The following is an 18,206-nucleotide window of genomic DNA, read 5'->3' as shown; positions in this document are numbered from 1 at the left end:
CAGCACCACTTATTGAAGTGGCTGTCCTTTCTCCACTGTACATTCCTGCCTCCTTTATCAAAGATAAGGTGTCCATATGTGCGTGGGTTTATCTCTGGGCTTTCTATCCTGTTCCATTGATCTATCTTTCTGTTTTTGTGCCAGTACCATACTGTCTTCATTACTGTAGCTTTGTAGTATAGTCTGAAGTCAGGGAGCCTGATTCCTCCAGCTTCGTTTTTTGTTCTCTAGATTGCTTTGGCTATTCGGGGTCTTTTGTGTTTCCATACAAATTGCAAAATTTTTTGTTGTAGTTCTGTGAAAAATGGCAGTGGTAGTTTCATAGGGATTGCATTTGAATATGTAGATTGCTTTGGGTAGTAGAGTCATTTTCACAATGTTGATTCTTCCAATCCAAAAACATGGTATATCTCTCCATCTTTTTTATCATCTTTAATTTCTTTCATCAGTGTCTTATAATTTTCTGCATACAGGTCTTTTGTCTCCTGAGGTAGGTTTCTTCCTAGATATTTTATTCTTTTTGTTGCAATGGTAAATGGGAGTGTTTTCTTGATTTCACTTTCAGACTTTTCATCATTAGTGTATAGGAATGCAGGAGATTTCTGTGCATTAATTTTGTATCCTGCTACTTTACCAAATTCATTGATTAGCTCTAGTAGTTTTCTGGTAGCATCTTTAGGATTTTCTATGTATAGGATCATGTCATCTGCAAACAATGACAGCTTTACTTCTTCTTCCCGATTTGGATTCCTTTTATTTTCTTTTCTTATCTGATTGCTGTGGCTAAAACTTCCAAAACTCTGTTGAATAAGAGTGGTGAGAGTGGGCAACCTTTTCTTGTTCCTGTTCTTAGTGGAAATGCTTTCAGTTTTTCACCCTTGAGGATGATGTTGGCTCTGTGTTTGTCCTATATTGCCTTTATTATGTTGAGGAAAGTTCCCTCTATGCCTACTTTCTGCAGGATTTTTATCATAAATGGGTGTTGAATTTTGTTGAAACCTTTCTCTACATCTATTGAGATGATCATATGGATTTTCCCCTTCAGTTTGTTAATATGGTTTATCACATTGATTTGTGTATATTGGAGAATCCTTGCATTCCTGGAATACACCTCACTTGATCATCATGCATGATCCTTTTAATGTGCTGTTGGATTGTTTGCTAGTATTTTCTTGAGGATTTTTGCATCTACGTTCATCAGTCATATTGGCCTGTAGTTTTCTTTCTTTGTGACATCCTTGTCTGGTTTTGGTATCAAGGTGATGGTGGCCTCGTAGAATGTTTGGGAGTGTTCCTCCCTCTGGTATATTTTGGAAGAATTTCAGAAGGATAGGTGTTAGCTCTTCTCTAAATGTTTGATAGAATTCACCTGTGAATCCATCTGGTCCTGGGCTTTTGTTTGTTGGAAGATTTTTAATCACAGTTTCAATTTCAGTGCTTGTGATTGGTCTGTTCATATTTTCTATTTCTTCCTGATTCAGTCTTGGCAGGTGGTGCATTTCTAAGAATTTGTCCATTTCTTCCAGGTTGCCCATTTTATTGGCATAGAGTTGCTTGTAGTAATCTCTCATGATCTTTTGTATTTCTGCAGTGTCAGTTGTTACTTCTCCTTTTTCATTTCTAATTCTATTGATTTGAGTCTTCTCCCTTTTTTTCTTGATGAGTCTGGCAAGTGGTTTATCTATTTTGTTTATCTTCTCAAAGAACCAGCTTTTAGTTTTATTGATCTTTGCTATTGTTTCCTTCATTTTTTTTTCATTTATTTCTCATCTGATTTTTATGATTTCTGTCCTTCTGCTAACTTTGGGTTTTTTTGTTCTTTCTCTAACAGCTTTAGGTGCAAGGTTAGGTTGTTTATTTGAAATGCTTACTGTTTCTTAAGGTGGGCTTGTATTGCTACAAACTTCCCTCTTAGAACTGCTTTTGCTGCATCCCATAGGTTTTGGGTCATCATGTCTCCATTGTCATTTGTTTCTAGGTATTTTTTGATTTCCTCTGTGATTTCTTCAGTGACCACTTCGTTATTAAGTAGTGTATTGTTTAGCCTCCATGTGTTTGTATTTTTTACAGATCTTTTCCTGTAATTGATATCTAGTCTCATAGTGTTGTGGTCGGAAAAGATACTTGATACAATTTCAATTTTCTTAAATTTACCAAGGCTTGATTTCTGACCCAAGATATGATCTATCCTGGAGAATGTTCCATGAGCACTTGAGAAAAATATGTATTCTGTTGTTTTTGAATGGAATGTTCTATAAATATCAATTAAGTCCATCTTGTTTAATGTATCATTTAAAGCTTGTGTTTCCTTTTTTATTTTCATTTGGGATGATGACCATTTGTGAAAGTGGGGTCTTAAATTCCCCTATTATGAATGTGTTACTGTCGATTTCCCCTTTTATGGTTGTTAGTATTTGCCTTATGTATTGAGGTGCTCCTATGTTGGGTGCATAAATATTTACAATTGTTATATCTTCTTCTTGGATTGATCCCTTGATCATTATGTAGTGTCCTTCTTTGTCTCTTCTAATAGTCTTTAAGTTAAAGTCTATTTTGTCTGATATTAGAATTGCTACTGCAGCTTTCTTTTGGTTTCCATTTGCATGGAATATCTTTTTCCATCCCCTTACTTTCAGTCTGTATGTGTCTCTAGGTCTGAAGTGGGTCTCTTGTAGACAGGATATATATGGGTCTTGTTTTTGTATCCATCAGGCAATCTGTGTCTTTTGGTGGGATTATAGTTGAAAACTTCCCTAATATGGGAAAGGAAATAGTTAATCAAGTCCAGGAAGCACAGAGAGTCCCATACAGGATAAATCCAAGGAGAAACATGCCAAGACACATATTAATCAAACTGTCAAAATTAAATACAAAGAAAACATATTAAAGCAGCAAGGGAAAAACAACAAATAACACACAAGGGAATCCCCATAAGGTTAACAGGTGATCTTTCAGCAGAAAGTCTGCAAGTCAGAAGGGACTGGCAGGACATATTTAAGGTGATGAAGGAGAAAAACCTGCAACCAAGATTACTCTACCCAGCAAGGATCTCATTCAGATTTGATGGAGAAAATAAAACCTTTACAGACAAGCAAAAGCTGAGAGTTCAGCACCACCAAACCAGCTTTACAACAAATGTTAAAGGAAACTTAATTTTATCTGGTTTTCTGGATCCTGGAAATTTCTTAACATAGAAGAAAAGAATAGAAAAAATAACAATGGTCTAGCTAATAGTTGGAATTGATAGGTCTCTCTTAAGTACTGAAATGTGACAGTCTCAAAACAAGTGACTGGTTAGGCATAGTGAACAAATGAATAATAGCTGGGAAACAATGAATATTATTGAAGTCAAGTGAAAAAAATAGTGAAACTTTCTTTTTTTCAATGTGGAAAAGATCTATATGTAACAATGGAGTGGAATCAAATTAGTAAGTGCTGTGATAGAGGTATACATTGAATGACATTACAGACTAGGAGTAGTGATTCTCTGTGATTGAAGTGCAGTACACTTTGGAGAATGTGGAGGGAAATGAGATTGGATGGCTGAGTGGTAGTTGGACATTGGAATTTCTTGAATACCAAACTAGAATGTTGGAACTTAAATTTGTGACAAGACATGAATGGCTGTTGAGTAGGAGTTTTATATCATTTGAAATACTGTTCTCTGGACAGCATTATAAAATTAGAACTGGGAAGGCAGGAAATTAGAGTTAGGGTTTGGAAAGCCTCAGAACAGCACATAAAGACTTCAAGTTTTGTAAACTTGATGTCTTGGGTCTTGACTATTTCACAATATTGCCATCTCAATATTATTTCTAAAGTCTTATCACATAGATATTAGTTCTAAAAGTGAGCAAGTGCTTAAAATGATTATTCTTAAAAAGAATAAGAATAAACTTTCTTCAAGATGCTTATAGAAAACTATTACAAATAACTAAGCTTTTACCAATATAGAAAACCACTTTTTAAGAGGAAAAATTAAGCAAATAAATGAAAATGGGTATGTATTTACTTTTGACTTTACAAAAATTATTTTTAATGACAAATATCATAACATATATAGAATTCACTTAGTAGACACTTGTTTAGTACATGGTGAAATACTGTTGAAATGTATTTAAGAGTGACAAAAGACACCAGGAGCTTTATTTAAATAAAGGCCATATACATTGGAATAAAGGCTCTTCTCTTGATTTAGAAACAAATAGTTGTCTTGAACTATTTGTTCTAAATATATTTGTTCTTGAAAAATGTAGCTTGTCTTTTGGTTGACAAATTTTTTAGATGATAATTTTGGGTCAGACAGAAATTGTCTTTCTTAATAATAGATTAAAAATAAAATTAAACATAACTCTCAGAGATTAGAAAAAAAGGAGAAAGGTATTTCTTAGATAGATTCATAGGAAGACACAGATACATGGAATTTCAAATTGTATTGGAAGGAAAAGATGATTCTCCAAAAGTCATAGATTTTTGTATTTCTTATTTTCTTTTATTAAAAATAACAATAATTATTAGATCACAGATTTTAAAGTAGTCTGAAAGAGTTAACTGGCAACTACCCCTATATTTGAGAATTTTTAAAATGCTGGACAAAATATAAAAAACTGCAATATAACAGTATGGAGCCTGTAGTTTTAGTTGGTATATAGAAATGCACCTAGGAATTTAATATCTAAAAGTTTAACTTTTATAGTAGAGATATACCAGTACAAAATCTACAAAATTAATGAGAGCCATCAAAAAACTAGGAAAAGAAAGTATAGATAACACTACTTATATAGGCTAACACAATGAGCTAGGATTTGATTTTCAAATTACAGATAATGACCCATTCGTGAATTCTGAAATCAATTTTGTGGGTCAAGACCTGCATTTAAAAAAAAGTAATACAGAAGAATAGGATACCATAGTAATAAAGAGAAAATATGAGATAAGGATAAGTATTATTCATAATCTTTTATTTAGTTGTGTGTGTCCAGAGATGAGATATAAAATTCATAACTTAGTACAGATTGTGGATGAAAATGCTTGAAAAACCTGAGCTAAAGGGTCACACTCAGAAAATGGTCATCAATGTATCTGTCAACCTGAGGTGGAGTTCCACAGGAGAGTCCACTGGGGTCAGCCCTGAGTCCAGGGGTATTTTAGCATTTTGTCTATGTCTCAGGTAATGAAAAGTAGAACACATTTTGCTAACACTGTCTAACGGAGATGGTAAAGTAACAGAACCTTCGAATAGAGAACTGAGGTTTCATACTGCCCTTGAACATTGATAAACTGATCCAAGTGCAGTACTTTTTCAAGTTTTGGGAAAGATATGAGAGCTATATATTGGGAAATATATGAGAGCTATACTTTTGGGAAAGATATGAGAGCTATACTTTGGGAAAGATATGAGAGCTATACTTTCCCAAAAAGATATTTTGGGAAAGATACATATTGGGAAAGATATGAGAGCTATACTTTTCTGATTATCTAAAAATAAGGCAGGGGAATGAGAGGAAGATGGCGAAAGAGTAAGACGTGGAGATCACCTTCCTCCCCACAGATACACCAGAAATACATCTACACCTGGAACAACTCCTACAGAACACCTACTGAAGGCTGGCAGAAGACCTCAGACCTCCCAAAAGGCAAGAAACTCCCCACGTACCTGGGTAGGGCAAAAGAAAAAAAAGAAAAAACAGACACAAAAGGATAGGGACGGCACCTGCACCAGTGGGAGGGAGCTGTGAAGGAGGAAACGTTTCCACACACTAGGAAGCCCCTTCGTGGGCGGAGACTGCGGGAGGCGGAGGGGGGAGCTTCGAAGCCGCGGAGGAGTGCACAGCAACGGGTGCGGAGGGCAAAGCGGGGAGATTCCCGCACAGAGAATCGGTGCCGACCGGCACTCACCAGCCCGAGAGGCTTGTCTGCTCACCCGCCGGGGCAGGCGGGTCTGCGAGCTGAGGCTCTGAGGCTCGGGTTTCGGTTTCGGAACGAGTGCAGGGAGAGGACTGGGGTTGGCGGCTTGAACATAGCCTGAAGGGGTTAGTGCACCATGGCTAGCCGGGAGGGAGTCCGGGGAAAAGTCTGCACCTGCCGAAGAGGCAAGAGACTTTTTCTTCCCTCTTTGTTTCCTGGTGCGTGAGGAGAGGGGTTTAAGAACGCTGCTTAAAGGAGCTCCAGAGACGGGCATGAGCCGCGGCTAAAAGCGCGAACCCCAGAGATGGGCGTGAGCCGCGGCTAAAAGCGCGTACCCCAGAGACGGGCGGGAGACGCTAAGGCTGCTGCTGCCGCCACCAAGGGGCCTGTGTGCGAGCACAGGTCACTCTCCACACCCCTCTTCCGTGGAGCCTGTTTAGCTTGCCACTGCCAGGTTCCCGGGATCCAGGGACAACTTCACCGGGAGAATGCACGGCGGGCCTCAGGCTGGTGCAAAGTCACGCCAGCCTTTGCCGCCACAGGCCCGCTCCGCACTCCGTGCCCCTCCCTCCCCGCTGGCCTGAGTGCGCCAGAGCCCCCGAATCAGCGGCTCCTTTAACCCCGTCCTGTCTGAGCAAAAAACAGATGCCCTCCAGCGACCTACACGCAGAGGCAGGGCCAAATCCAAAACTGAGCCCCTGTGAGCTGTGAGAACAAAGAGAAAGGGAAATCTCTCCTACCAGCCTCAGAAGCAGCGGATTAGAGCTCCACAATCAACTTGATATACCCTGCATCTGTGGAATACCTGAATAGACAACCAATCATCCCAAATTAAGGAAGTGGACTTTAGGAGCAAGATCTATGATTTTTTTCCCTTTTCCTCTTCTTGTGAATGTGTATGTATATGCTTCTGTGTGAGATCTTGTCTGTATAGTCTTGCTTCCACCATTTGTCCTAGGGTTCTATCCGTCCATGGTTTTTTTAAAAAATTTTTTTCTTAATAATCAATTTTAATTTTAATAACGTTATTATACTTTACCTTCGTTGTTTCTTTCTTTCTTTCTTTCCTTCCTTCCTTCCCTCCTTTAGACAACGAATCATCCCAAATTGAGGAGGTGGTCTCTGAGAGCAAGATTTATGATTTTTCCCCCTTTACCTCTTTTAGTGAGGGTGTATGTGTATGCCTCTGTGTAAGATTTTGTCTGTATAGCTTTGCTTCCAACATTTGTCCTAAGGTTCTATCCGTCCCTTTTTTTTTCTAAATAAGAATTTTTTAATTCAATAACTTTATTATATTTTATTTTGCTTTTACTGTATCTTCTTTCTTTCTGTCTTTTTCCCTTCTTTCCCTCCTTCCTTCCTCACTCCCTACCCTCCTTTCTTCCCTTCTTGCCTTCTTTCCTTCTTTGCTTCTTTCTATCTTTCTTCCTTCCTTCCTTCCTTCCTTCCCTCCTTTCCTTCTTTCTTTCCTCATACTTCTACTAATTCTCTCTACTTTTTCTCCCTTTTATTCTGAGCCGTGTGGATGAAAGCTCTTGATGCTCCAGCCAGGAGTCAGGGCTCTGCCTCTGAGGTAGGAGAGCCAACTTCAGGACACTGGTCAACAAGAGACCTCCCAGCTCCACATAATATCAAACGGCGAAAATCTCCCAGAGACCTCCATCTTAATACCAGCACCCAGCTTCACTCAACGACCAGCAAGCCACAGTGCTGGACAACCTATGCCAAACAACTAGCAAAACAGGAACACAACCCCACCCAATAGCAGAGAGTCTGCCTAAAATCATAATAAGGCCTCAGACACCCCAAAACACACAACCAGACGTGAACCTGCCCACTAGAGAGACAAGATCCAGCCTCATCCACCACAACACAGGCACTAGTCCCCTCCACCAGGAAGCCTACAAAACCCACTGAACCAACCTTAGCCACTGGAGACAGACATCAAAAACAGCGGGAACTACGAACCTGCAGTCTGCAAAAAGGAGACCCCAAACACAAAGATAAGCAAAATGAGAAGACAGAAAAACACACAGCAGATAAAGGAGCAAGATACAAATGCACCAGACCTAACAAATGAAGAGGAAATAGGCAGTCTACCTGAAAAAGAATTCAGAATAATGACAGTCAGGATGATCCGAAATCTTGGAAATAGAATGGACAAAAATGCAAGAAACAGTTAACAAGGACCTAGAAGAAATAAAGATGAAACAAGCAACAATGAACAACACAATAAATGAAATTAAAAGTACTCTAGATGGAATCAATAGCAGAATAACTGAGGCAGAAGAACGGATAAGTGACCTGGAAGATAAAATAGTGGAAATAACTACTGCAGAGCAGAATAAAGAAAAAAGAATGAAAAGAACTGAGGACAGTCTCAGAGACCTCTGGGACAACATTAAACGCACCAACATTCGAATTATAGGGGTTCCAGAAGAAGAAGAGAAAAAGAAAGGGACTGAGAAAATATTTGAAGAGATTATAGTTGAAAACTTCCCTAATATGGGAAAGGAAATAGTTAATCAAGGCCAGGAAGCACAGAGTCCTATACAGGATAAATACAAGGAGAAATATGTCAAGACACATATTAATCAAACTGTCAAATATTAAATACAAAGAAAGCATATTAAAAGCAGCAAGGGAAAAACAACAAATAACACATAAGGGAATCCCCATAAGGTTAACAGCTGATCTCTCAGCAGAAATCCTACAAGCCAGAAGGGAGTGGCAGGACATACTGAAAGTGATGAAGGAGAAAAACCTGCAGCCAAGACTACTCTACCCAGCAAGGATCTCATTCAGATTTGATGGAGAAATTAAAACCATAACAGATAAGCAAAAGCTGAGAGAGTTCAGCACCACCAAACCAGCTTTACAACAAATGCTAAAGGAACTTCTCTAGACAAGAAACACAAGAGAAGGAAAAGACCTACAATAAGGAACCCAAAACAATTTAGAATATGGGAATAGGAACATACATATCGATAATTACGTTAATGTAAATGGACAAAATGCTCCCACCAAAAGACACAGATTGGCTGAATGGATACAAAAACAAGACCCTTATATATGCTGTCTACAAGAGACCCACTTCAGACCTAGGGACACATACAGACTGAAAGTAAGGGGAAGGAAAAAGATATTCCATGCAAATGGAAACCAAAAGAAAGCTGGAGTAGCAATTCTCATATCAGACAAAATAGACTTTAAAATAAGGACTATTAAAAGAGACAAAGAAGGACACTCCATAATGATCAAGGGATCGATCCAAGAAGAAGATATAACAATTGTAAATATTTATGCACCCAACATAGGAGCACCTCAATACATAAGACAAATGCTAACAGCCATAAAAGGGGAAATCGACAGTAACACATTCATAGTAGGGGACTTAAACACCCCACTTTCACCCATGGACAGATCATCCAAAATGAAAATAAATAAGGAAACACAAGCTTTAAATGATACATTAAACAAGATGGACTTAATTGATATTTATAGGACACTCCATCCAAAAACAACAGAATACACATTTTTCTCAAGTGCTCATGGAACATTCTTCAGGATAGATCATATATTCGGTCACAAATCAAGCCTTGGTAAATTTAAGAAAATTGAAATTGTATCAAGTATCTTTTCTGACCACAATGCCATGAGACTAGATATCAATTACAGGAAAAGATCTGTAAAAAAAATACAAACACATGGAGGCTAAACAATACACTACTGAATAATGAAGTAATCACTGAAGAAATTAAAGAGGAAATCAAAAAATACCTAGAAACAAATGACAATGGAGACACAACAACCCAAAACCTATGGGATGCAGCAAAAGCAGTTCTAAGGGGGAAGTTTATAGCAATACAGGCCCACCTTAAGAAGTAGGAAACATCTCAAATAAACAACCTAACCTTGCACCTCAAGCAATTACAGAAAAAAGAACAAAACAAACCCAAAGCTAGCAGAAGGAAGAAATCATAAAAATCAGATCAGAAATAAATGAAAAAGAAATGAAGGAAACAATAGCAAAGATCAATAAAACTAAAAGCTGGTTCTTTGAGAAGATAAACAAAATAGATAAACCACTAGCCAGACTCATCAAGAAAAAAAGGGAGAAGACTCAAATCAATAGAATTAGAAATGAAAAAGGAGAGGTAACAACTGACACTGCAGAAATAAAAGAGATCATGAGAGATTACTACAAGCAACTCTATGCCAATAAAATGGACAATCTGGAAGAAATGGACAAGTTCTTACAAATGCACAACCTGCCAAGGTTGAATCAGGAAGAAATAGAAAATATGAACAGACCAATCACAAGCACTGAAATTGAAACTGTGATTAAAAATCTTCCAACAAAGAAAAGCCCAGGACCAGATGGCTTCACAGGCGAATTCTATCAAACATTTAGAGAAGAGCTAACACCTATCCTTCTGAAATTCTTCCAAAATATACCAGAGGGAGGAACACTCCCAAATTCATTCTACGAGGCCACCATCACCTTGATACCAAAACCAGACAAGGATGTCACAAAGAAAGAAAACTACAGGCCAATATCACTGATGAACATAGATGCAAAAATCCTCAACAAAATACTAGCAAACAAAATCCAACAGCACATTAAAAGGATCATACACTATGATCAAGTGGGGTTTATTCCAGGAATGCAAGGATTCTTCAATATACGCAAATCTATCAATGTGATACACCATATTAACAAACTGAAGGAGAAAAACCATATGATCATCTCAATAGATGCAGAGAAAGCTTTTGACAAAATTCAACACCCATTTATAATAAAAACCCTGCAGAAAGTAGGCATAGAGGGGACTTTCCTCAACATAATAAAGGCCATATATCACAAGCCCACAGCAAACATCATCCTCAATGGCGAAAAACTGAAAGCATTTCCACTAAGATCAGGAACAAGACAAGGTTGCCCACTCTCACCACTCTTATTCAACATAGTTTTGGAAGTTTTAGCCACAGCAATCAGAGAAGAAAAGGAAATAAAAGGAATCCAAATTGGAAAACAAGAAGTAAAGCTGTCACTGTTTGCAGATGACATGATCCTATACATAGAGAATCCTAAAGATGCTACCAGAAAACTACTGGAGCTAATCAATGAATTTGGTAAAGTAGCAGGATACAAAATTAATGCACAGAAATCTCTGGCATTCCTATATACTAATGATGAAAAATCTGAAAGTGAAATCAAGAAAACACTCCCATTTACCATTGCAACAAAAAGAATAAAATATCTAGGAATAAACCTACCTAAGGAGACAAAAGACCTGTATGCAGAAAATTATAAGACACTGATGAAAGAAATTAAAGGTGATACAAATAGATGGAGAGATATACCATGTTCTTGGATTGGAAGAATCAACATTGTGAAAATGACTCTACTACCCAAAGCAATCTATAGACTCAATGCAATCCCTATCAAAGTACCACTGGCATTTTTCACAGAACTACAACAAAAAATTTTGCAATTAGTATGGAAACACAAAAGACCCCGAATAGCCAAAGCAATCTTGAGAACGAAAAAAGGAGCTGGAGGAATCAGGCTCCCTGACTTCAGACTATACTACAAAGCTACAGTAATGAAGACAGTATGGTACTGGCACAAAAACAGAAAGATAGATCAATGGAACAGGATAGAAAGTCCAGAGATAAACCCACGCACATATGGACACCTTATCTTTGATAAAGGTGGGAGGAATGTACAGTGGAGAAAGGACAGCCACTTCAATAAGTGGTGCTGGGAAAACTGGACAGGTACATGTAAAAGTATGAGATTAGATCACTCCCTAACACCATACACAAAAATAAGCTCAAAATGGATGAAAGACCTAAATGTAAGGCCAGAAACTATCAAACTCTTAGAGGAAAACATAGGCAGAACACTCTATGACATAAATCACAGCAAGATCCTTTCTGACCCACCTCCTAGAGTAATGGAAATAAAAACAAAAATAAACAAATGGGACCTAATGAAACTTCAAATCTTTTGCACAGCAAAGGAAACCATAAACAAGACCAAAAGACAACCCTCAGAATGGGAGAAATTATTTGCAAATGAAGCAACCGACAAAGGATTAATCTCCAAAATTTACAAGCAGCTCATGCAGCTCAATAACAAAAAAACAAACAACCCAATCCAAAAATGGGCAGAAGACCTAAATAGACATTTCTCCAAAGAAGATATACAGACTGCCAACAAACATATGAAAGAATGCTCAACATCATTAATCATTAGAGAAATGCAAATCAAAACTACAATGAGATATCATCTCACACCAGTCAGAATGGCCATCATCAAAAAATCTAGAAACAATAAATGCTGGAGAGGGTGTGGAGAAAAGGGAACACTCTTGCACTGCTGGTGGGAATGTAAATTGATACAGCCACTATGGAGAACAGTATGGAGGTTCCTTAAAAAACTACAAATAGAACTACCATATGACCCAGCAATCCCAGTACTGGGCATATACCCTGAGAAAACCAAAGTTCAAAAAGAATCATGTACCAAAATGTTCATTGCAGCTCTATTTACAATAGCCCGGTGATGGAAACAACCTAAGTGCCCATCATCGGATGAATGGATAAAGAAGATGTGGCACATATATACAATGGAATATTACTCAGCCATAAAAAGAAACGAAATTGAGCTGTTTGTAATGAGGTGGATAGACCTAGAGTCTGTCATACAGAGTGAAGTAAGTCAGAAAGAAAAAGACAAATACCGTATGCTAACACATATATATGGAATTTAAGAAAAAAAAATGTCATGAAGAACCTAGGGGTAAGGCAGGAATAAAGACGCAGACCTACTAGAGAACGGACTTGAGGTTTTGGGGAGGGGGAAGGGTGAACTGTGACAGGGCGCGAGAGAGTCATGGACATATACACACTAACAAACGTAGTAAGGTAGATAGCTAGTGGGAAGCAGCCGCATGGCACAGGGATATTGGCTCGGTGCTTTGTGACAGCCTGGAGGGGTGGGATAGGGAGGGTGGGAGGGAGGGAGACACAAGAGGGAATACATATGGGAACATATGTATATGTATAACTGATTCACTTTGTTATAAAGCAGAAACTAACACACCATTGTAAAGCAATTATACCCCAATAAAGATGTTAAAATAAATAAATAAATAAAAATAAGGCAGGGTTTCATGGGATTTGCAAGTGAGTCAAGACAAACTTTTTAGTGATTTTAAAAGTGGTGCCTAATTTACTTATGCATTAGTAAAAAATGATAAGCAAGAGTATATACAGCTTTACATTAAACATTTTTTTCTAGAACATGAATTTGGAATCATCAGCTATTATATTCTGATCTCAATACCATGTATTATATACAGGTAGAACTCTGGGAATTTATAAAATTAGCTAATATATTAATTTCAGAGAGGTTAAAATAGTGTGCCCTATATATCACTGAAAGGCTTCAGTTGTCTTCATAGAATTCAGTCTCTTTTTACTTCTGAGCTACTATAGAATATACATTAGATATGAATGATTTACATAGTTGAGATTATGATTGATATTGCTCTCATGGATGCCTCTTCAATGAAAAAAAATTTTTTCCTCAGTCGAACAAATATAGGTCCTAACATAAGCCAGTGTATGTTTCTTCATTTGAGATTCTGATGTAAAGTTGTTATTGAAATATCATGATAGCTCAATGGAGATTTTTTTACTGTATATCTTTTCCCTCACTTTCTTGGAGGTAAATTAGAAGAAAACAACTTTCATTTGTGGAGTCAGGCCAACAATAATGTTATGATTTCACTCTGGTCCAGTACACTAGAATAAATAACTTATCTACTCCCACTTACCTTGCTACATGATTAATTACAGGAGCAAAGTTGGTTGGCCCATACAGTTGTACAGATTTCAGACTCCTATAATAAGCCTCCATGACACCCTCAATGCCATCACAGTAGGGGTTTTGAGGGTTCCCATTCTGTAGAAAGTTACAGGCAAAAAAAAAGTAAAGAATGAATAGTGTCTGTAAAGCTCAATTAAAAAAGAGAATGATACAGGTTCATACTCATAAAGCTTTTTGGATGAAAACTCAGTTATAGATTTATAATAGTAAAACATAATAATAAATTAAGTGATCAACATAGATTACATTTACATAGATTGTGATATGAGGTAATGTGCAATCATTAAAAATGGATACTTTTCAATTAAAGGGCAGGAGAAAATTCTAAATAATCTTGAGAAGCTGAATATCATGACATTTTACAATTAATAATGTCTTATTTATACACAGGCCTGTGTACATACAGAGATAAACATATAAAAATCTAAAAAGAAGGAAACAAAATGTTAATATTTGTTATCTCTGAGTAGTTATAAATTGTTGATTTTTATTTCATTGTTTAGACTATTCTATATTTTCCAAGTTTTCTGCAGGGACATGTATTCAAATCAGAAAAAAAAATTCTATCAATTCAAACAGTTTTACTTTATAGAAGCAAAAATGTAAACTATCTGCCATATGCACATTTTCAGGCCACAATTAATAACCCCAACTAAAGAAGTGATCAGAGGGAATGTAATTTGGTGTGAGTAGCATCAAAACAAGGTAAAGAGAAAAGAATCAAAGAAACATATCCATATTGTTCAAGGGAATTGGAGCTTACCACCGGAGTTCTTATTCTGCAGATAGTAACCCAGAAGGGCAACTTTAAACCTGGAGATCTAGTCTAGCTTTCTCATACTTTGAATGCTCTATTAGGTTTAATTCTCCTAGTCCATCTTCCGCAAATAACACAAATGAGGCAGTGTTATCTATTGCTATGTAGCAAATTATCCCAAAAGTTAGTGTCTTAAAACAGTAGGCATTTATAATCCCATACATTTTTTTAGGTGTCAAGAATCCAGAAGCAGCTTAGCCAGGTGATTCTTGCTCAGGATCTCTCAAGAGCTTGCAATCAAGAAGCCAACCTGGGCTGCAGTCATCTGAAAGCCTGACCAGAGTTGGAGGATCTGCTTCTAAGAAGGCTCACTTACATGGTTTGCTGGCAGTAGGTCAACACGAACTCTGCATAGGGCTGCTTTAGTGTTCCAACAACATGGCAGCTAACTTCCCCAAAATGAGTGATCCGAGAGAGAGAGAGAGAGCAAGGAGGAAGCTCCAATAAGCTCCTAGTCTTATAAGTTGCATAGCATTACTTCTACTTTCATCTATTTGTTAGAAATGAGTCACTAAGTGTAGCCCATACTCAAGGGAAGAGGAATTAGGTTCCACCTCTCGAAGGGGGTAATATAAAAAAATTTGTAGCTCTATTTTAAAACACTAGGGACAGTAACCATGCTTAAACATAGTCAGCAGTAATTTTAGCATGTATGTTTTTACCTGAACAATCAAAAGTGACTAGTAATTTATAACTTAAATTTGTTGAATTCTATATACTAAGCTTTATATTAAAATATTTACATACATTATATAATTTTTATAGTATAACAATCTAAAAAAGTAGATAAAATGCTATTATTATTCTCACTTTACAGATGAGGCACTGAGAGCTTAGATATTGTGCCCAAAGTCACGCAACACCGGTAACAGAGAAAACATTTCCAGAGCCCCATCTCTTAACCAGCAGTATACCACCATATTACAAAATCCTAGCATTTTGAAAGACTGAGGATCTTAGGGAACTAAGTCAGATGTTACCAACCATTTCAATTTTGTCATTTGTGAAAGAAGGATTTATAACCATTGTCCTTTTGTCTTTTTATTCAAACTTTTTATTTTTACCTCATGTAAATTTTTTTAAAACATAAAAATAATAAAAGAACTCTTTATATTATAAAATTGCCTACAGGAATTGATTGAAATTAAAATGTGAAAGTTTAATATTTAGCACAAAGCAGTGACTGGTTGGTTTTGATGTTAATCTGAGCTGACCTTTAATTAGCCTTCCTTTTAATAAAATTTTATGGTGTTCTATCTCTTGATAAGGTATAAAGCTAATTAAAATTAAAACTCATTACTGATTTGGGGCATATAAAAATGTATTATATATCTGCCTTAAGGGAACAATTACAAACCAGGATAGTTCTGAGTTACTTTTTGATCAGCATTTTAACATTTTGACTGGAGAGATTTACATTTCTATAAAATTATGCATTTCCTTTATTCCTCTGGAAATAATAAAGTCACCATTTCCCCCACCATTTCATTTATCTTGATTAGAAAGATTTTATAAATCTTAAAAAAAACATTTCTTAAAATAATTATGTGGAGAATTAGTTTTTGCTTGTTATGACAAATAAAAATAAGATTATGTGTGGCTCTAACACAAAAGTAAAACAGAATGTTCTTGAAAATAAGTACATTCAATTTTGTTGTTTATTAATGAAGAGGGCAGTGGATGCCCTATTTTATATTTCCTTTTTAATTAACAAACTTTTCCACTTCTGAAATAATGAATGTTAATTTGTAGAACATACAGAAAGTATAAAGAACAAAATTCAAAATGAGCAATAATCCCACACACAGACTTAAGTGAGGAGTGTCCAGCTCTCACCAGTTTTTTCCTTTCATTTGGCTCCCTGAGGGATTGTACTGGAGATTTAGATTCAGTTCTGGAAGTGAAGTTCAGTCTCTGTTGCTACCTATAGCCTATAACAATTTTCAGTGGGGCTAACATGCTGCAAAATGCTGAAGAGAGCTGTTAGGAGCTGTTGCTTTACTCTTTGAAATGTATCTGTAGCTGCCCAGAGACTGACTGCTTACTACAGGGGAAAGTTGAGAGAATTTTTCCTTTTATTCAATAAACAAATATCTATTGAGCTTCTATTTTCTGCATGCAGTGTTAAAGACCTTTGATGATTATACTGTTGAATTTAGTTGGAAGAAAATGTGTACATATAAATATTAAATTGCTCGATTTCTATAATTGCCAAAATAAGTGAAAAGTATGCCAGTGATTTTAGATATTTGGTAGGAGAAATCACTTGGACAGATGTAGCATTTCTCTCTATTGATCAACACAGAAGACCTTCTTTTAAGGGTCACTGGCTACATGCCCATTAGATATACTTCCTCTAAAGCCTTACACTATAAGGAGTCATTAAGAATCATCATGAGACATGACATTCTTTCCACAACCAAAAGTGCTAATGTGGTGATATTAGTATATTTTTCCTTTCTTTTTCTATTCCCTTTTCTTTTTCCACTATATCTATTCTTACACATATTTCAAATGAAAAGCTGGGGCTTACCTTAAATCCTTTTGATTGAGTAAAGCTCAATTTCAACATCTGTGCTAGCCTCAAAATCACAATTAGGGATTTTAAATTTTTTTTAAAGGCCTCCCTTGCTATCTGAAAGATTATTTGAATTTGGGGTGATAAACAGATTAATGACTGTGAATACATATCACAAATTCTTACCATGGAAATATGAGGGTTTGGTAATATTAGGTAGTACACTAATTGCCAGATTGACATGGACTGAAGTTTTTCTATTTGCCATTTTCAGCACCTACAGATATACATTGCAGTTATTTAGGCTGAAGTTAACACAAAAATCAAATGGAGCACTATCTCTCTGAAGACCTACTTAACCTTTGCCTTTCTTACTTATTCAAGAAAACAAAAGTGCTTTGAAAAAAATTAAAGTCATATAATTATTAGGTAACATTAAAGGTGAGGCATTATCATCATCATCAACATCATCATTGTTGTCTCATCAATTTTAGAAACTATTTTTCATGAATTTAAAGGGTTATGATCTCCATCCTATAAATATTTGAGTTGGTTTCAAAGAATCTTTTAAGATGCAACTAATAAAAAGTTCCCTCCTTTGCATAGGTTTCATTACAAGGAATGAATGTGGAGGTAGGAAAAGCAGAAAATTAGAGGGAGAGAAAAAGGAAAAAACAATCATACACAAAGGTGAGAAGAAACTTATGGAAGGAAAATTAATCAGTATCATTTAGTTTAACATAATTATTCCTTTTCTTAAGCCTTAAAATAGTTCATGGCCTTTTTCCTGAGGCACTTAAGACTCAGGAGCACATAAGTGATTTTCATGGTCTTATAAGTTTCTGGGAGAATTTAATTCTCTAAGGCATAACAAAATCTCAACAGATATTCATTTTTATATGACATTGGTGGTTGTGGCATGTGGGATATTTCACAGAGGAAGAATTAAAACCTCGAGCAACCTTCCCCGAAATTGTGTGGAATAGAAAAAGCAAGAATAAGTATAGGGAAAAAAGTTAAAATATAGCTCTTAAAATATATTTAAGGAAGATGAACTCTAA

At 36.4% G+C, this 18,206-nt stretch overlaps 1 protein-coding gene across 3 annotated transcripts in view; it reads right to left on the bottom strand.

Annotated features, from left to right (window-relative positions):
* Positions 1-18,206, bottom strand: part of CPNE8 (copine 8) — a 333,515-nt gene that overhangs the window by 52,508 nt on the left and 262,801 nt on the right. For 2 of the 3 annotated variants that reach the window (XM_027129253.1, XM_027129255.1), the window contains 2 exons: positions 14,944-15,012; positions 13,758-13,885 (listed from right to left, as the gene is read on the bottom strand). In XM_027129253.1, the coding sequence (XP_026985054.1) occupies positions 13,758-13,885; positions 14,944-15,012 (197 nt within the window). The remainder of the gene's footprint in view (positions 1-13,757; positions 13,886-14,943; positions 15,013-18,206) is intronic. The other variant, XM_027129254.1, reaches the window with a different exon arrangement.

This window comes from Aethalodelphis obliquidens, unplaced genomic scaffold (genome assembly GCF_003676395.1).
Source record: "Aethalodelphis obliquidens isolate GAN/ISIS:26980383/991018 unplaced genomic scaffold, ASM367639v1 scaffold36, whole genome shotgun sequence".
Taxonomy (NCBI): domain Eukaryota; kingdom Metazoa; phylum Chordata; class Mammalia; order Artiodactyla; family Delphinidae; genus Aethalodelphis; species Aethalodelphis obliquidens.
Note: the sequence above shows the minus strand (reverse complement) of the source record. Positions and strands in the feature narration are given on the sequence as shown.